At 42.0% G+C, this 20,849-nt stretch overlaps 1 protein-coding gene across 2 annotated transcripts in view; it reads left to right on the top strand.

Annotated features, from left to right (window-relative positions):
* KDM5A (lysine demethylase 5A) overlaps positions 1-20,849 on the top strand; it is a 107,713-nt gene that overhangs the window by 22,515 nt on the left and 64,349 nt on the right. The window contains exons 4-10 of one of the 2 annotated variants that reach the window (XM_031001168.3): positions 889-1,059; positions 5,688-5,822; positions 12,300-12,405; positions 13,594-13,685; positions 14,619-14,777; positions 16,536-16,655; positions 18,069-18,227. In XM_031001168.3, coding sequence (XP_030857028.1) covers positions 889-1,059; positions 5,688-5,822; positions 12,300-12,405; positions 13,594-13,685; positions 14,619-14,777; positions 16,536-16,655; positions 18,069-18,227 — 942 coding nt within the window. The remainder of the gene's footprint in view (positions 1-888; positions 1,060-5,687; positions 5,823-12,299; positions 12,406-13,593; positions 13,686-14,618; positions 14,778-16,535; positions 16,656-18,068; positions 18,228-20,849) is intronic. The other variant, XM_063693735.1, reaches the window with a different exon arrangement.

The raw sequence follows: 20,849 nt of genomic DNA, 5'->3' as shown, positions 1-20,849 counted from the left end.
CCTGTTACTGTACTGAATACTGTAGGCAGTGTAACACAATGGTAAGTATTTGTGTATGTATCTAAACACAAAGGTTCAGTAAGAATATGGTATTATAATCTTATGGGAGCACTGTCATATATGTGGTCTATATTTGACCAAAATGTTATGCAGTGCATGACTGTATTTTAGAGCCTAAGAGATGTATAATAACAGCTCCTGGACGTTAAGGAGCTTTGAAATAGGTATTCTGTAGAGTGCCTGGCTTGATGTGACCATTCAGCCAAGTTAGCCAATTTATCTCATCATTTTCTACCTTAATATATTCTGTACTCCGTATCGGTAAATCTACTGCAACCTAATCTTTTCTCAGTGTTCCTTTATAATCTTCCATATAAAACTCTTGCCCTTTTGAAAAATTATAGCCTGTTTTTCACAACTGTTCTCTGTATTCATGGTTTGATTGACGTTTTTCTTAAGTTCTGTAAGTTACTTGGTTATTTCTAATTTCAGGATTTATGTTTATTTTGTATTATATAACATCTATTTTCATATCTATTTTTTATCTGTTTTTATTCTTATTTCATATTGTGAGTTCCTTAAGTAGGTAGTCTGTCTGTACATGTGTTTAGTTTTCTCACAGTGCATACTGTACAGAGTATTCATTAAATATTTTTGAATGCTTGGTTTGAAGGTAGGCATAATGTTAATTACATTTTAAACCTCTGAAAAGCATTGTTTCTATTTCTTACTCTAAATGTTGACAAGTGTCAGTTTGGTTAGATACTCATTGAAAGGAAATTTGAAATTTAAGCCCTGAATAATTTTTCTATTTAGTAGACAAGACTTAAAGAGTCAGGATGCTTGAATCTGCCTTTTTTCTCTAAGCAACTTTTACTTTCTTTTCAGATTGTTGCCAGCAAAGGAGGTTTTGAAATGGTCACCAAAGAGAAGAAATGGTCTAAAGTGGGTAGTCGCTTGGGATATCTGCCAGGAAAAGGAACTGGGTCTCTATTGAAGTCACATTATGAAAGAATTCTCTACCCATATGAGCTTTTCCAGTCTGGTGTGAGCCTTATGGTGAGATGCATTATTCTTTATTTATTTATTTATTTATTTATTTTTTATTGATCATTCTTGGGTGTTTCTCGCAGAGGGGGATTTGGCAGGGTCACAGGACAATAGTGGAGGGAAGGTCAGCAGATAAACAAGTGAACAAAGTTCTCTGGTTTTCCTAGGCAGAGGACCCTGCGGCCCTCTGCAGTGTTTGTGTCCCTGGGTACTTGAGATTAGGGAGTGGTGATGACTCTTAACGACCATGCTGCCCTCAAGCATCTGTTTAACAAAGCACATCTTGCACCGCCCTTAATCCATTCAACCCTGAGTGGATACAGCACATGTTTCAGAGAGCACAGGGTTGGGGGTAGGGTCACAGATCAACAGGATCCCAAGGCAGAAGAATTTTTCTTAGTACAGAACAAAATGAAAAGTCTCCCATGTCTACCTCTTTCTACACAGACACGGCAACCATCCGATTTCTCAATCTTTTCCCCACCTTTCCCCCCTTTCTATTCCACAAAACCGCCATTGTCTTCATGGCCCGTTCTCAATGAGCTGTTGGGTACACCTCCCAGATGGGGTGGTGGCCGGGCAGAGGGGCTCCTCACTTCCCAGTAGGGGCGGCTGGGCAGAGGCGCCCCTCACCTCCCGGACGGGGCGGCTGGCCGGGCGGGGGGCTGACCTCCCCCACCTCCCTCCTGGCCGGGGTGGCTGGCCGGGCAGAGAGGCTCCTCACTTCCCAGTAGGGGCGGCCGGGCAGAGGCGCCCCTCACCTCCCGGACGGGGCGGCTGGCCGGGCGGGGGGGCTGACCCCCTACCTCCCTCCCAGACGGGGCGGCTGGCCGGGCGGGGGGCTGACCCCCCCACCTCCCTCCCGGACGGGGCGGCTGGCCGGGCGGGGGGCTGACCCCCCACCTCCCTCCCGGACGGGGCGGCTGGCCGGGCGGGGGGCTGACCCCCCACCTCCCTCCCGGACGGGGCGGCTGGCCGGGCAGAGGGGCTCCTCACTTCCCAGACGGGGTGGCTGCTGGGCAGAGGGGCTCCTCACTTCTCAGAAGGGGTGGCTGCCGGGCGGAGGGGCTCCTCACTTCTCAGACGGGGCGGTTGCCAGGCAGAGGGTCTCCTCACTTCTCAGACGGGGCGGCCGGGCAGAGACGCTCCTCACATCCCGGATGGGGCGGCAGGGCAGAGGTGCTCCCCACATCTCAGACGATGGGCGGCCGGGCAGAGACGCTCCTCACTTCCCAGATGTGATGGCGGCCAGGAAGAGGTGCTCCTCACTTCCTAGATGGGATGGCGGCCGGGCAGAGACGCTCCTCACTTTCCAGACTGGGCAGCCAGGCAGAGGGGCTCCTCACATCCCAGACGATGGGCGGTCAGGCGGAGACGCTCCTCACTTCCCAGACGGGGTGGCGCTGCAATCTCGGCACTTTGGGAGGCCAAGGCAGGCGGCTGGGAGGTGGTTGTAGCGAGCTGAGATCACACCACTGCACTCCAGCCTGGGCGCCATTGAGCACTGAGTTAACGAGACTCCGTCTGCATTCCCGGCACCTCGGGAGGCCGAGGCTGGCAGATCACTCGCGGTTAGGAGCTGGAGACCAGCCCGGCCGACACAGCGAAACCCCGTCTCCACCAAAAAAATACGAAAACCAGTCAGGCGTGGCAGCGCGCGCCTGCAATCGCAGGCACTCGGCAGGCTGAGGCAGGAGAATCAGGCAGGGAGGTTGCAGTGAGCTGAGATGGCAGCAGTACCGTCCAGCTTCGGCTCGGCATCAGAGGGAGACCGTGGAAGGAGAGGGAGAGGGAGAAGGAGAGGGAGCGAGATGCATTATTCTTTTTAGAAAAAGTTGATAAATCCAGTTTGCCCAAGTACAAACTTTAGACTGTGTTTAACCCAAGTTAGCAGGCACCAAAATTTGGGGAAGCAAAGTGTGTATCATAGTGTAAAAATCATAGCTGTTTTTGATGGTTTACAAGATAAAGAATAATGGAAATGAAGAATGTTTTCTTATTTATTTAAAATAAACCTTTATGACTGAAAGTTTTTGAAAAAGTCCTGTTTGTTTCATGAATTTTTCTAAAACAGCTTTATTAGTTATGATTTATATACCATAGAATTCACCCTTTGTGGGTGCACCATTGGTAAGCTTTAATAAATTTCTACATTTATGCAGCGATCACTGTGATCCAGTTTTAGAGCACTTCCACTAGCCCCCAAAATTCTCTTGTTCATTTGTAGTCGGTTCCTGTACCACCCCCACACACAGGCAGTTCCTGACCCGCTTTCTGGCTCTGTAGTTTGTCTTTTCTAGAACTTTCACCTAGATGTAATCATACAATATGATTTTGTGTCTGGCTTTTTTCACTTAGCCTAATGTTTTCAGAGTTCAGCCATGTTGGCTGGATGCGGTGGCTAATGCCTGTAATCTCAGCACTGGGAGGCTGAGGTGGGTGGATCGTTTGAGGCCAGGAGTTTGAGACCAGCCTGGGCATCATGGTGAAACCCTGTCTCTACTAAAAATACAAAAAATTAGCCAGGTATGGTGGTGTGCGCCAGTGGTCCCAGCTACTCCAGAGACTGCGGTAGGATGATTGCTTCAGCCTGGGAGATGGAGGTTGCAGTAAGCTGAGGTCGTGCCACTGCACTCCAGCCTGGGTGACAGAGTGAGACCCTGTCTCAAAAAAAAAGTTCAGCCATGCTATAGCATGTGTCAGTACTTTATTTTTATGGCTGAATAATATTCCATTGAATGGATATACCACATTTTGTTTATCCATTTACCAATTGATGGAGTTTTAGATTGTTTCCAGTTTATGGCTATTATGAATAATGCTATGAATATTCATAGACAAGTCTTTGAGTGGACATATGTTTTCATTTCTCTTGGGTAGGTACTTGGGAGTGGAATTGCTGGGTTATATGGTAAGTTTATGTGTAAATTTTTTTGTTTGTTTTTTTTTTTTTTTTTGAGACGAGACTCCGTCGCCCAGGCTGGAGTGCAGTGGCGCGATCTCGGCTTGCTGCAGGCTCCGCCTCCTGGGCTCACGCCATTCTCCTGCCTCAGCCTCCCAAGTAGCTGGGACTACAGGTGCCTGCCACCACGCCCAGAGAATTTTTTGTATTTTTAGTAGAGACGGAGTTTCACCGTGTTAGCCAGGATGGTCTCGATCTCCTGACCTCGTGATCCACCCACCTCGGCCTCCCAAAGTGCTGGGATTACAGGCGTGAGCCACCGCGCCCGGCCGTTTATGTGTAAATTTTTTTTTTTTTGAGATGGAATCTTGGTGTGTCGCCCAGGCTGGAGTGCAGTGGCGTGAACTCGGCTCACTGCAGCTTCCACCTCCCGGTTTCAAGTGATTCTCCTACCTCAGCCTCCTGAGTAGAGTAGTTGAGATTACAGGTGCATGCCACCACCCCCAGTTAATTTTTGTATTTTTTAGTAGAGACAGGGTTTCATCATGTTGGCCAGGCTGGTCTTGAACTCCTGACTTCAAGTGATCCACCCGCCTTGGCCTCCCAAAGTGCTGAGATTATAGGTGTGAGCCACCGCACCTGGCCTGTGTAAATTTTTAAGGACTGCCAAGTTGTTTTCCAAAATGGCTGAATCATTTTATTTTCCCACCAGTAATGTAGAGGCTTCTAGTTTTTCCACATCCTGGTCAACACTTGGTATTGTCAGTTTTTTTAATTATAGCCATTCTAGTTAGTTGTATAGTGATACCTTATTGTGGTTTTAATTTGCATTTCTCTAATGACTAGTGATATGCCTATTTTCATATTCATATTAAACATTTGTATATCTTGGTGAAGTGTCTGTTCAGATCTTTTTTTAATTGAGTTGTTTGTCTTACACTTGTGAATTTGTTATACAGTTTGTGTACAAGTCCTTTATCAGGTAAATGATTTTCAGATATTTTCTCCTAGTCTGTTATCTTTTCATTTTTGTACTGGTGACTTTTTGAAGAACCATTTTTTTATTTCTTTTTTCCTTCTATGGATTGTGCTTTTGGTGTCATATTTAAGAAATCTTTTCCAAGGTCACAAAGATTTTCTTCTTTGCTTTAATGTAGAAATTTTACAATTTCGGCTTTTATATTTTGGTCAGTGATGCATTTTGAGGCTTTTTTTGTGTGTATAGTATGAGGTGAAGATGTAAGTTTATTTTTTGGTGGGGAAGGGGGTATATGAATATTGAGTAGTACCAGCACCATTTGTTTAAAAGGCTGTCCTTTTCCCACTGATTTAGCTCACCACCATTGTTGGAGATCAGTTGACCATAAATGTGTGGGTTTATTTCTGAACTCTGTTTTTGTTGCACTGATTTATATGTCTACCCTAAAACCAGTACTACATTGTCTTGAGTACTGTAGCTTTATGGTAAATGTTGATATTCAGTAGTGTAAGTTTTTTGTTCTTTTTCAAAATTTCTAAACAACTTACATTTCCAAATAAATTTTAGGGTCGGCTTTCAATTTTAACAACAACAAAAAGCCTGCCAGGATTTTGGTAGGGATAGCTGTATGTCAGTTTGAGAAATAATTGCGATCTAGTTTTAGGGATTCATTGGCAATTTATTACTTTTACACTGATTCTCCAGCATGATTTCTTATCAGTGAACCTGCTCTCTTTCTGTGCTCTGATCTTTTAGGGTGTGCAGATGCCTAATTTAGATCTTAAAGAAAAAGTGGAGCCTGAGGTTCTCAGCACTGATACCCAAACTTCCCCAGAGCCAGGCACAAGAATGAACATTCTGCCGAAGAGAACAAGACGTGTGAAGTCTCAGGTATCAATGTCTTGGGCTTTTTTAAATTTTTAAATAAAGATGTAGTCTCCTGATGTTGCCCAGGCTAGCCTTGAACTCCTTGGCTCGAGTGATCCTCTTGCCTCTGCCTCTTGAGTATTGCTGGTTGGTATGCGCTGCTGTGCCTGGCTCATGGGCCATTTTTCATGGGAGTTTTAAATGCATGAACTGTGTGGAACAGTTACCTGGTCACGGGAGGCCACTCATACTGTTGTTCTTTAAACCTTGAGCCGTATTTTTCATTTACCTTTGAGATGAATGGAGAATAAATTGTGAAATGTGGCGTAATTTGATTTAGAAAGTTCTTTGTTAATTTTTTAGTAGTTTTTGACAGGGATGACAAATCAGAGGGTGACCCCGGATACTGTAGTGCCAATTTTATAGACATGCTGGTGAATTCTAGTACAGTTTATTTTTATGGTTAGCAGAAGTGAGATGAATAGGAAGGTGTGGTTTTATTTTTCACCTGCCATTCCTTTAAAAACCAGAGTATAAATTTCTTAGTGTCTGAGCCATTCCAGTTTAAGTACTGTAGTGTTCATGTAACCTAAAATAATTTCAAAGCCTAATACATCAGAAGAAAAATGCCCTAATTTATTTTTTGTCTGATTCCCCCCTTCCCCTGTTTATTTCTTCTTTTTCTTTCTTTCTTTTCTTTTTTTTCCCCAAGCTTTGCTTCTCTTTCAAACCCCTGTTTCCTTTTCTCTGTGGTCTTTTAAGGTTTTTAGTAAAGACAAATTTGGAGACTGAGAAAGTGAGGTGCCCTTAGAACTCCTAAGATTTAATCCATGTACGTTAACATATAGATAGACAGGAAAAGCACCTTCACTGAATCCTAATCATTGATTTTAACATTTAAGGAAACAATGTAGTATAGAGATGGGAATGATTAGCATCAAAAGTGGGTGTCAGAGAAGCAGGATGAAACTGCTGTTAACAAGAGACGCTGAATCTGGGGTTGTGTAGAGGAGAGGTCTGGAGAGGCAGACTATTAATACTTCATCTTGCTTTTCTACAGATCAGGGACTATCTCTCCGTTATGCCATTTCTGCCTTTCTTTTTCTGAGTTTATGTTTTCTGAATACTCAGCTTCTCAGGTACCTTTTGAAAGTAGAAAGGTAGGTATCCTGGATAGGAATGTGACTTTCATGGAAATTCATTAGAAAGTGATAACCCCATTATGAATTAGTAAACTCTGGTTTAGTCATTAAGTCATTTTTATTAGTGTGATTGGTGTCAGAAGTTCTGATCCTCTTTGGGTATACAGTGATTTGGGTAAACACTGATTGCCAGTCCCTTTGACATGGTGATTCTGCTTTGAAGAGTTGCCCCAATTGCTCCTGTCCATCTAACCAATCACCAGCTTGTGATGAAATTTTTTTTGATGTTCACCTTGAAACCATGAAGATGTCTTGCCTATTCCTAATGCTTTTCTTTGTTATAAAAATGGGGACTACAGGCCGGGCATGGTGGCTCACGCCTGTAATCCTAGCACTTTGGGAGGCTGAGGTGGGCAGATCACGAGTTCAGGAGATCAAGACCATCCTGGCTAACATGGTGAAATCCCGTCTCTACTAAAAATACAAAAAATTAGCCGGGCGTGGTGGTGGGCACCTGTAGTCCCAGCTAGTCTGGAGGCTAAGGCAGGAAAATGGCATGAACCTGGAAGGCGGAGCTTACAGCGAGCCAAGATCGTGCCACTGCACTCCATTCTGGGCGACAGAGCAAGACTCCGTCTCCAAAAAAAAAAAAAAAAAAAAAAATGGAGGGGGGTGCTGCATGGAATGCTTTTACCCTTTGTGATAGTTGTCACTGTATTCAGATTGGTTGATAAGCTATTTCAGGATTTGAAATTAAGGATTTTTTGAACTCCGAATTTGTACTTAATTATTCTGTTGAATGTCTGCCGTTCATTCCTAGTTTTCTATTTCAGAAAGAAAATAAAGGCTTTCTGGTAGAACTTCAGCTTCTTGCCCCATACACAAAACTACTGGTATTCATACTTAGTCTTTGTCTATCTCTGTGGGCAAAGTGTACCTTTCTCTTCAAGGATAATCCCTCCTCTTCCATCCCTTCTGGCATCTTTAGTGATTTCAGCATACTGAGGAATCTTTCTCTCCCCCTACTCTGTCTGTTGAATTCCACTCCTCCCAATATGTATGTAAGTCTCTATCATCTTAAACATAAAAGCCCTCTTCTTACATGATGCCTTATCCTTGCCTCTTTTCACACAGAAGTTTCTTGACAAATAGTCTTTATTGTCTCAGTTTCCTCAACATCTGTTTAGTTTTTATACTCTATAATCTAACTTTAAGCTAAGTAATTTTATTGAAACTGCACTGTCCAAGTTACCACTGAGTTTTTAATTGTCAAATTCTGAGATTCTCCTTTTCATTTCATATCTTAATTGATCTCTGGTCATGTATATGTTTAATGTGGTTGGTGACTCCTGTCCTTGAAATTTAGATTAACTTGATTTTTCTTTCATTTGTGTGATACCTCTCTCTTCTGGTTTTCCTCCTTATATTCTGACCACTCCTTAGTCATCTTTGTTATCTCTTCTCTCTTCCCTTTATTTTGTATCTTTGGTCCTTTTCTATCTTCACTCTCCTTAGCTGTCTCATCTGCATGTGATTACAAGTACTGCCTGTAATGCTCAGAACTCTCAAATCTTGTCTTTTTTTTTTCAGACAGAGTCTTGCTGTAACTCCCAGGCTGGAGTGCAGTGGCATGATCTTGGCTCACTGTGACCTCTGCCTCCCGGGTTCAAATGATTCTCCTTCCCCAGCCTCCTGAGTAGCTGGGATTACAGGCACATGCCACTACGCCTGGCTCATTTTTTATATTTTTAGTAGAGACAGGGTTTCACCATTTTGGCCAGGCTGGTCTCAAACTGGCCTGAAGTGATCTGCCTGCCTCAGCCTCCCAAAGTGCTGGGATTATAGGTGTGAGCCATCGCACCCGGCCCAAATCTGTGTTAACATCCATCGTTTTCTTTTCATCAGGTGTGTGTGTATGTATACATGTGTACTCCTTATTGGCTACAGCATGGTTATGCCAAATTCAATACATCTGAAAGATAATGTATTATCACCTCTTCCTTCTTTCCTTGTTTCCTTCCTCCCTCCTTTCCTCCCTCCCTCCCTCCTTGCCTCCCTTCCTCCCTCCCTTCCTTCTTCCCTTCATCCCTTCCTCCTTCCCTCCCACTCCCCCCCACCCTTTTTTTTTTTTTGAGGCAATGTGTGGCTTTGTCACCCAGGCTGGAGTGCAGTGGCGCAGTCTTGGCTAATCGCAACCTCTGCCTCCTAGGCTAAAGCCATCCTCCCACCTCAGCCTCCCAGGTAGCTGGGACCATAAGTACATACCACCACTCAGCTAATTTTTGTATGTTTGTAGAGACAGGGTTTTGCCATGTTGCCCAGGTTGGTCTCAAATTCCTGGGCTCAAGTGATCTGCCTGCCTTAGCCTCCCAAAGTGCTGCGATTACAGGCATGAGCCACTGTGCCCAGCTGTAAAAGCCTTTGAATGAATCAAATGAATCAAACTCCTTGATTTCTTTATTTCCCTATATGCCATGTCCAATCTTTAAACAAGTGCTGGCTGCTATTATGTCTGAAGTTTTCCCTAGGGATCCTGGTTCATTTATGTATTTGAAATGGTATTTAGAAACCATGATCTGAGCACACGGTGTGCTTGTTCCCACTGGGATGTCATTGTTTCTAGGCTCTTTTAAATGGTCAGGGCTAGAAAATAAATTTTTAAAAAGTGATGACTTGATATTTTGTATTCATACTCTAATCCAGCTCTAATCCAGCACCACAGTTCTTTTGGTTTATCTTCTAGTTTTTTCCTAGTGTTCTGAGTTGGGAGTTTAATTTTATTCTTTTGTTTTTATTGAAATGTTTAAGACTATGAAATTTCCTGTGATCACTGCTTTAATTTGTTCTGGAGATCTAATATGTAGTCTTTTTATTGTTTTTTTTTTATATTTTTTATTATTTATTTGTTTTTTTGAGATGGAGTCTCGCTCTGTCGCCCAGGCTGGAGTGCAGTGGTGTGATCTCAGCTCACTGCAATGTCTGCCTCCTGGGTTCAAGCAGTTCCCTGCCTCAGCCTTGTGAGTAGCTGGGATTATAGGCGCCTGCCACCATGTGTGGCTAATTTTTGTATTTTTAGTAGAAGCAGGGTTTCACCATATTGTCCAGGCTGGTCTTGAATTATGGACCTTGTGATCCACCCGCCTCGGCCTCCCAAAGTGCTGGGATTTACAGGTGTGAGTCATCATGCCTGGCCTTTGTTATTTTTTAAGTAGAGAGTTAAAATGTTCAGGTGGAAGGTCCTTTTTAATTTTGTTATTTTGAGTTTTAGATCAAAGAATGCTGTTTTATTCTACTTTTTGGACCTGTATTGCTTTTTTGAAAAGGTTGTTGTAAGGACTAATTGATTAAAGTACTTAGATATGGCATATACTATTTACTCAACATATATCAGCTTTATTGTTATATACTCTGCTTTAATAATGGTAAAGAATGTGTAGTGTTATATTTATCGTTCGACTAACAGTAGAAGTTGGTTAGTGTAACCAAATCAGTCTACAAAAGTTTAAAGATAAATATTGAAATGGCATTTAGGTTTTGTACTTATATGATCTTTTATTAGTCTAGATTGCATACATCATTTGTTATGTAACCACAGACTTATAAAGTAGTCTGTATTTTATCCTGGGTTATTTTTATGCTTATTCTTTATTTATTTACACACTTAAAATAAATTTTGGCTATTAGTCTATATTCAGAGAATATGGTTAATCTTAATTCAAGATTGAATACCAGAATCTGTCAGGATGCTCTCTTTCAAGTATTAGAACTTAAACATTAAACAAGTATTAGTAGCTTAAACATTAATAACAAATTTTTCACATAAGCACACATTTTTACATAAGATTTTCAGAGGTAAGTAGCTGTAGGATTGGTGAAGGGCCCAGGCTCTTTCCATCTTTCTGCCTTGCTTTCTTCGGTGTGTGGGTGATAAATTTCCTCCCAGTTGTAGTATGGCTGTTGCAGAGTCTAGCACCATGTTTTCACCAGACAGAGTCCCTTAGCAGGAAGGAAGGGAGTTGGGGCAAAAGGGCTTATTCTTTTTTTTTTTTTTTTTTTTTTGTGACTGAGTCTTGCTCTGTCGCCCAGGCTGGAGTGCAGTGGTGCAATCTCAGCTCACTGCAACCTCCACCTCCTGGGTTCAAGTAATTCTGCTTCAGCCTCCCAAGTAGCTGGGACTATAGGCGTGCGCCACCATGCCTGGCTAATTTTTGTATTTTTAGTAGAGACGGGGTTTCACCATATTGGGCAGGCTGGTTTAGAACTCCTGACCTTGTGATCCGCCCGCCTCGGCCTCCCAGAGTGCTGGGATTACAGGCGTGAGCCACCGTGCCTGGCCTCCAGAAAGACTTATTCTTTAAGATGCTTTCCTCTTTTTTTTTTTTTTTTTTTGAAGACAGGGTCTTTTCGTGTCACCCAGGCTGGGGTGTGGTAGGACAATCACGGCTTGCTGCAGCCTTGAACTCCAGGGCTTCAAGTGATCTTCCTGCCTCAGTCTCCTGAGTAGCTAGGACTTCAGGTGCGTGCCACCATGCCCAGCTAATTTTTAATTTTTTTTTTTTGGTAGAAACGGGGGTCACTATGTTGCCCAGGCTGGGAGAAGCTTTCCCATTGATGGATTGATTCAGGGTCTCGCTTGTCTGTCGCCCAGGGTGGAGGGCAGCAGCGTGATCTCGCCTCACTGCCTCAACCTCTCAAACTCAAGTGATCTCCAGCCTCAGCCTCCCAAGTAGCTGGGACTACAGATGCACACCACCATGCCTGGCTAATTTTTGTACTTTTTGTAGAGATGGGGTCTCCCCTGTGTTGTCCAGGCTGGTCTGTAACTCCTGAGCTCAAATGATCACCTGCCTTGGCCTTCCAATGTGTTGGGATTACAGGTGTGAGCCACTGTGTCTGGCCATTCCCCTTTTATTAGAAGATGGCAGTCTTTCCCAGGGGCTTCCAGTACAATTTTTTAATCTCATCACCAACAAAGGAAAATGAGGTTAGTATGATTGGCTTAGGACAGTCACAGTTCATGTCCTGAGATGCCCTCTAATCAAATACAGGTGTACAGTAGGAAGTTAGAAGTGGGGATTTCTATTGTGTGATAACCAGCAGTGTCTGTCTTTAGACAGCTTGAGAACTGTGCTTTTATGAGTCATACATGAGTTTTATTTTGTGGAAAGGAATCTGGGTGTTGAATGGTGTTTTGGTGACCGTTTTCAATGTGGTAATGAGGCAGTGAGTGGATTTACAGAAAAGAAATCCAATAATTTGTTCTTTCGTGTTGAAGAGGATTCTGAAACTTTCCTTGGGTAAAAAAATTAATGCATGAATCAGCATGATTATGCTAATGTGAATTTTGCTTATTTTTTAGTCAGAATCTGGAGATGTGAGTAGAAACACGGAACTGAAGAAACTTCAGATTTTTGGGGCTGGGCCCAAGGTTGTGGGCTTGGCAATGGGAACAAAAGATAAAGAAGGTAAAATTTGTTATTTGATCATGAAAAGAGATAAGGTAGAATATGATTGTAAAAAAAAATCAAATGATACTTGAATTTGCAGTCTGTGCTGGGAATTTCTTAAGAATTGTAAAATCGCAATGTGGTTCCTAGGCAAATCGCCTTTTTTAATGCCAGATCTCTTAAATTTCAGGTGTGAAGAGCAATGTTATGTTGAATTTTTGTGATTTTGGAAGAGAGGATTTTCCTTCTCTGTGTAATATATGACACACAAATTTATTGCAGTTTCTGAAGGCTGGTTTATGAGAGAATGATGGAATTAATGGTTCTTACCTCGAGAGCTAAAGCTTGTAACTCTTAGTATCGACATACACTGGGAGAAGCTTAGAATTTTAAAATTCTAACCATAATTTTAATTTTTAAAGTAATTGCCCTTGATATATTATGTCAGTTCATTTGAATAAACTGTTTTCTTCAGTAAGTCTGTTACTCTCGGCTTCACGTTTGGAAGTTTTTTGTCAGTAGAACTGCTCATGCAAAGATCAGGTTCCACTGTTCTCTCTATGTAACATGTCAATTATAAAACTGTTTAACAAAGATTAGGCTGGATATGTTTTGACTATATGAGAACTTAATGAAATGCTACAGTCACAAATACTAATTACTGTGTACTTAGATGTGTAGTTAAGTCATACAGTTCAGATAGTGGACTGAACTCTAGAAGATTAAATAATACTGTTCCATCTCTCTTAAAACATCCCATATAATAAGACTTACTAAATACATTGTAATAATAATATTTCCTTTTTAAGAATTAAGTACTTTATTTTTGTTACTCTTGTAATGATAGTATTGGCTGTCAACAGTCTTAGAACTTAGTCCCTAATTTGGGAGTTCCTCCAAGTAATACCTGCAGGTTGTATGTAGTACGTACTGCATACACATACAACATTAATGGGTAAGCTCTCTGGATCTTACGTGACTGGATTAGAATCTTAAATCTGCCTTGCTGTATGATTTTGAGCAAGTTACTAACTTTGCTGTACCTCAGGTTCTTCATCTTCAGTGAGAGATAATAAATAGTATATCTACCTCTAGATAAACAGTTGTAAGATTTTAACTAATTTAAATAATTTTAAATAGTGTCTGGTCCATAGTAAGCTCTCAAACATTAGTTTTTACTATTATTGTATAACTTTTTATTTCAAGATGAGGTCACCCGAAGACGAAAAGTTACCAACAGGTCAGACGCGTTTAACATGCAAATGAGACAACGGAAAGGCACTCTCTCTGTTAACTTTGTAAGTGTTTTGGGGTCTGTCAGGAGGGAAAGGATTTATTTTTATTATAGTTTTGCACTTTCTATCCTGGTATATCATGGTATGTGTTTAGTTAGCTCATTTGGTTAGAAGACTTGATGGCACCTCTGTGAAGTTACAGCTTTTGTTTATGTTGTTAACGTTGCTTTGTCCTACATACGTAGGCTGCTTCCTGTAAGTCATATACCTTATGGGTAACCAAGTGAGAGCATGAAAATGAATCTGTGTAAATCGTTGAGTTCTATTATAGACAGTCTCAGTATTCATTCTCTATCAAAGAGGATTTGTATAGGGGAAGAAAGACATGGTACTTTAAAAAAATACATGTAAATTGATTTTCAAATGCCCTAGATTTGTAGTCTTTCCTTTTTTTTTTTTTTTTTTTTTGAGATGGAGTCTTGCTGTCGCCCAGGCTGGAGTGCGGTGGTGCGATCTCGGCTCACTGCAAGCTCCGCCTCCCGGGCTCATGCCATTCTCCTGCCTCAGCCTCCCGAGTAGCTGGGACTACAGGCACCTGCCACCACGCCCGGCTGATTTTTTGTATTTTTAGTAGAGACGGGGTTTCACTGTGTTAGCCAGGATGGTCTCAATCTCCTGTCCTCGTGATCTGCCCACTGTGGCTCCCAAAGTGTTAGGATTACAGGCGTGAGCCACTGTGCCTGGCCTGTAGTCTTTATTCTAACAACTTGATATACCTTTATTAACTTGCTATTAACTTGCTTGTAAAAACTCTGGAAGGAAATTTAGGCAGTTTTATGAAAAGCTGTTTAAATACAATTACTTGAAATAGACATTCAGGATTTAAGTTATGTTTACTTTTCTGTTGCATTATTTTGTTTATTTCAGCTAAGGAGTTCCTGGTAAAAATTTATTATTTATTATAGAAAATGGACTTTCATTTTTTTTTTTTAACAGGTTGATCTCTATGTTTGTATGTTTTGTGGTCGGGGAAACAATGAAGATAAATTGCTTTTGTGTGATGGATGTGATGACAGCTATCATACATTTTGTCTAATTCCTCCACTACCTGATGTGCCCAAAGGAGACTGGAGGTGTCCTAAATGTGTCGCTGAGGTACAGGTCTAACCTCTATGGATCCTTTTTTAACTAAAAATAATAATACATGCATATACACATACATATAAACTTATTCCCAAATATGTTTCCTTTTGTCATTCTGTCTTCATTATGTAGTGTTTAAAATTTCCAGGACTTTTTTTTGTTTTTTGAGATGGTGTCTCACTCTGTCGCCAGGCTGGAATGCAATGGTGTGATCTCAGCTCACTGCAACCTCCACCTCCCGGGTTCAAGTGATTCTCCTGCCTCAGCCTCCGAAGTAGCTGGGACTACAGGCGCGAGCCACCACGCCTAGCTAATTTTTGTATTTTTAGTAGAGACCATGGTTTCACCATGTTGGCCAGGATAGTCTCGGTCTCTTGACCTCGTGATCTGCCTGTCTCGGCTTCCCAGAGTGCTGGGATTACAGGCTTGAGCCACCATGCCTGGCCAATTTCCAAGACTTAAAATATCTATATTGAATGGAAATGTAACAATTGTATTGTGGTAGCTTGCCTTTCAAAGATTCTTTTTCTGACTGTTGGTTAGGTCATTCTGTTTATTGCTGCAGATAATGAGACTTGACTTAGAATATTTATATTGCTGGGCAACAATAAAAATGAAGAAAAACATAGTTTTTTCTCTATTAATTAAAAAAAGTATAACTAGACATGAAGCTGTAGAACTTGGGATTTATGCATCCAATTTTATGATATTAAATAAATTGACGGTATCTTTTATTTATTTAGTATTTATTTATTTACTTTTTTGAGACAGGGTCTACAGCCTCTCGCTCAGTCTGCAGTGCAGTGGCGCGGTCTCAGCTCACTGCAACCTCTGGCTTCTGGGCTCAGGTGATACTCCCAGCTCAGCCTCCCTACAGATGTACACCACCACGCCCAGCTAATTTTTGTATTTTTTGTAGAGACAAGGTTTTACCATGTTGGCCAGGCTGGTCTAAGCTCCTGGACTCAAGTGGTCCACCTGCCTTGACCTTCCAAAGTGCTGGGATTACAGACACGAGCCGCTGTGCTGGGCCCTGATGGTATCTTTTAGCTTGCCCTAATTTTTATTTGATTGTGCTAAATTTTTCTTAGTGAAAGCTTACAGTGTTGTCATTGTCGTGAAATGCCTTGTCTGTTTACTTATTTTAACAAAATGCTGTGATAGGACATTAAAGAGAAGGAGTTGGCTGGGTGTATGTAAATGCATTCAAAGGTCTTTTATGGCCTTTGAATTATCACTTATTTACTATTCTCCAGGTTGAAAGATTCAGAGGCAGTTCTACTCTAAGTGAGTATTTGTGTTAAGACATTGGTCATAGTGATTGGCAGTGTGAACAAACTATTCTCTTAGTCTGATATCCTCACAATCCAGTGGCTATCCCCTTATCCATTACCTTTCCTTCCTCCATGCACATTTGTTTCCTCCATGGCCAAAACCACTGGTATGCCAAGAATGTTAGGCATCCCTAGGCATGATTCCAAGTCAGTAGTCCGTTAGATGCTTGTCTTAGTGCCAGAACTTAATGCTACCTCTGGATCTAAAGCCATCTTAGTACTACCTTCCTATTGGAAGGCTGTGACAGTGAAGTTGAGGCTCTAGAAAATAACTTCCTGATACTGTATTGTAAGTAGCTGATATTTGTTTTGTTGTCTAGGGTTGACTGGATTTACTTTACCTAGGGAAATGATCAAAGAAGTTAGTAACTAAGAGCCTTAAAGCTTTCTTCAGTTTAGTTTCAGTGAGTTAATCTTACATATTTTTTCTTTCCAGGAATGTAGCAAACCTCGAGAAGCCTTTGGATTTGAACAAGCTGTACGAGAGTATACACTTCAGAGCTTTGGAGAGATGGCAGATAATTTTAAGTCTGATTATTTTAATATGCCAGTCCATGTGAGTAAGCTATCTTTTAGGTCAGTCCGGGGAGGTACAAAGATTTACCTGAGTACAAAGCCTTCAGTTTCCTCTTTTTTTTTTTTTTGAGACGGAGTGTTGCTTTGTTGCCCAGGCTGGAGTGCAGTGGTACAATCTCGGCTCACTGCAACCTCTGCCTCCCAGGTTCAAGTAATTCTCCTGCCTCAGCCTCCCGAGTAGCTGGGACTGCAGGCGCCTGCCACCATACCCAGCTAATTTTTGTGTTTTTAGTAGAGATGGGGTTTCTCCATATTGGTCAGGCTGGTCTTGAACTCCTGACCTCAGGTTATCCACTTGCCTCAGACTCCCAAAGTTCTGGGATTACAGCCATGAACCACTGCGCCCAACCAATTCTTGTATTTTTAATAGAAACGGGATTTCACTCTGTCGCCCAGGCTGGTCTCGATCTCCTGACCTCAAGTGATCTGCCTGCCTTGGCCTCCCAAAGTGTTGGGATTACAGATGTGAGCCACCATGCCCAGCTGTCTATTTTGATGCTTGAATTGTTATTTTAGCCCTGTATGAGTAATCCTTTACAGAAAAGCATAAAGTATTGGGCAGTTGCTGCTTCTCTTTAGTTATTTTTACTGTGGGGTTTGCTTCTTTTCCTAGGATATCTTAGGCTTTTTTAGTCCCTGTCAAGAAAATTTCCTATAGTTATTAAAATTTAGTGTTGCTTTCATAGACTTGAAACCAACCCAGATGCCCATCAATGATAGACTGGATGAAGAAAATGTGGCACATACATACCATGGAATACTATGCAGTCATAAAAAAGGATAAGTTCATGTCCTTTGCAGGGACATGGGTGAAGCTGGAAACCATCATTTCCAGCAAACTAACACAGGAACAGAAAACTAAATACCCCACGTTCTCACTCATAAGTGGGAGGTGAACAATGAGAACACATGGACACAGGAAGGGGAACATCACACACCGGGGCCTGTCCGGGAGTAGCGGGCTAGGGGAGGGATAGCATTAGGAGAAATACCCAATGTAGAACTTAAAGTATAATTAAAAACAAAAAGAAAGTGAAATGTTGTGTTAAAATCATAAAAGGCATAAAATAGAAGCTATTAAAAAAATTTGGTCTTGCTGTTTACATTTCCTTATTCCTCCTTGATTTCCTAGTTCATCTTTGTCCGTACTTGGGCAACAGTTTCTTTCGGAAGAAGGCAGCACAGTTCATTATGTTTTTCTGAACGTCCGAGTTGTCTCAGCTTTTCCCTGTTCTCATTGGAAAAAGCTAGGATCTTGGTCTTTACTGCTCTAGGGAATCAGAAGATTTTTAATCTCATCATGGGTTTGTGTTTACTTAATCCTGTGTATAATGTTATATGGGTTATAGTTATAGTGGTTTAATAATTTGTCATCTTTTTTTTCCCTGTGTAGATGGTTCCCACAGAACTAGTAGAAAAGGAATTTTGGCGGCTGGTAAGCAGCATTGAAGAAGATGTTATTGTGGAATATGGAGCAGATATCTCCTCAAAAGATTTTGGAAGTGGATTTCCGGTGAAGGATGGGCGGAGAAAGATTCTGCCAGAAGAAGAGGTGCAGATTTATCCAAACTTTTGCTTACCCCCAAGCTGATTCAGCTTTTGCATAGAAAACTATCTTAAGGGATCACATTAACTTAAAATATTAAATACGTAGGATTTGGCAGTATAAATAATCTTCAGTTTTGAAAACAATGAATTCAGAATACTTTGAAAAATTATTTAACTCTGTGTTATTTTTTTTTTTTTTTTTTGAAAAGGAATCTCACTCTTGTCACCTAGGCTGGAGCGCGAGCTTAGCTCACTGCAACCTCTACCTCCTGGGTTCAAGCAATTCTCTTGCCTCAGCCTTCTGAGTAGCTGGTATTACAGGCACCCGCTATTATGCCCGGCTAATTTTTGTATTTTTGTATAGACAGGGTTTCACCATGTTGGACAGGATGGTCTTGAACTCCTGACCTCAGGTGATCTGCCTGCCTTGGCTTCCCAAAGTGCTGGGATTACAGGCGTGAGCTACTGTGCCTGACCATTAACTCAGCATTTTTTTTTTCTTTGAGAGGAGTTTTGTTCCTGTCGCCCCTGCTAGAATGTAGTGGCGTGATCTTGACTCACTGTAACCTCCACCTCCCAGGTTCAAGCGATTCCCCTGCCTCAGCCTCCCGAGTAGCTGGGATTACAGACATGCACCACCACGCCCAGCTAATTTTGTATTTTTAGTAGAGATGGGGTTTCTCCATGTTGGTAGGCTGGTCTCGAACTCCCGACCTCAGGTAATCCACCTGTCTCGGCCTCCCAGAGTGCTGGGATTACAGGCGTGAGTCACTGCGCCCGGCCAGCTCTGCATTTTAAAACTAATTTAAGCTGAGTGCAATGACTCACACCTGTAATCCCAGAATTTTGAGAGGCCAAGGTGGAAAGGTTGCCTGAAGCCAGGAGTGACAGAAGAAAAACCTGTCTCTTAAAAAAAAGGAAAAAAAAAAAAAAAAGCTAACTTAATTAGTTCAAAATTTTAACTCCAGTTTAATATTTTTGCCTAGTTCTTTCTGTTATAAAATCCAGGATGGGCGTGGTGGCTCACGCCTGTAATCCCAGCACTTTGTGAGGCTGAGGTGGGTGGATCATGAGGTCAGGAGTTCAAGACCAGCCTGGCCAAGATGGTGAAACCCCGTCTCTACTAAAAATACAAAAATTAGACGAGTATGGTGGTGGGCGCCTGTAATCCCAACTACTCAGGAGGCTGAGGCAGAGAATTGCTTGAACCTGGGAAGCGGAGGTTGCAGTGAGCTGAGATCATGCCACTGCACTCCAGCCTGGGTGACAGAGCGAGACTCCGTCTCAAAAAAAAAAAAAAAAAAAGTCTAGAAGATGGCCGGGCGTGGGGGCTCACACCTGTAATCCCAGCACTTTGGGAGGCCGAGGCCGGTGGATCACCTGAAGTCAGGATTTTGAGACCAGCCTGACCAACATGGTGAAACCCTGTCTCTACTAAATATAAAAAATTAACTGGGCGTGGTGGCACATGCCTGTAATCCTAGCTACTTGGGAGGCTAAGGCAGGATAATCACTTGAATCCAGGAGGCAGAGGTTGCAGTGAGCCGAGATTGCGCCATTGCACTCCAGCCTGGGCAACGAGGGTGAAACAGTATCTCAAAAAAAAAGAAAAAAGTCTAGAAGCTGATTTTTTTTTTCTTTTCTTCAACTCACCTAACTGAATGTGTTTTTTTTCCCCTATAATGAGTTTGACACCATAAGGTGTTTTTTTTTTAATTTTTAATTTTATTACACTTTAAGTTCTAGGGTACATGTGCACAACATGCAGGTTTCATACGTAGGTATACATGTGCCATGTTGATTTGCTGCACCTATCAACTCATTTACATTAGGTATTTCTCCTAATACTATCCCTCCTCCAGCCCCCCACCCCCTGACAGGCCCCAGTGTGTGATGTTCCCCACCCTGTGTTCAAGTGATCTCATTGTTCACTTCTCACCTATGAGTGAGAACACACGGTTTTTGGTTTTCTATCCCTGTGATAGTTTGCTGAGAATGATGGTTTCCAGCTTCATCCATGTCCCTGCAAAGGACATGAACTCATCCTTTTTTCTGGCTGCACAGTATTCCATGGTGTATATGTGCCACATTTTCTTAATCCGGTCTATCATTGATGGACATTTGGGTTGGTTCCAAGTCTTTGCTGTTGTGAATAGTGCTGCAATAAACATGTGTGAACTTGTCTTTATAGCAGCATGATTTGTAATCCTTTGGGTATGTACCCAGTAATGGGATGGCTGGGTCAAATGGTATTTCTACTTCTAGATCCTTAAGGAATCGCCACACCGACTTCCACAATGGTTGAACTAGTGTACAGTCCCACCAACAGTGTAAAAGTGTTCCTATTTCTCCACATCCTCTCCAGCACCTGTTGTTTCCTGACTTTTTAATGATCGCCATTCTGACTGGTGTGAGATGGTATCTCATTGTGGTTTTGATTTGCATTTCTCTGATGGCCAGTGATGATGAGCATTTTTCCATGTGTCTGTTGGCTGCATAGATGTCTTCTTTTGAGAAGTATCTGTTCATATCCTTTGCCCACTTTTTGATGGGGTTGTTTGTTTTTTTCTTGTAAATTTGTTTGAGTTCTTTGTAGATTCTGGATATTAGCCCTTTGTCAGATGGA

The sequence above is a fragment of the Gorilla gorilla genome, chromosome 10 (assembly GCF_029281585.2).
Source record: "Gorilla gorilla gorilla isolate KB3781 chromosome 10, NHGRI_mGorGor1-v2.1_pri, whole genome shotgun sequence".
Taxonomy (NCBI): domain Eukaryota; kingdom Metazoa; phylum Chordata; class Mammalia; order Primates; family Hominidae; genus Gorilla; species Gorilla gorilla.
This window is presented reverse-complemented; position numbering and strand designations above follow the sequence as displayed.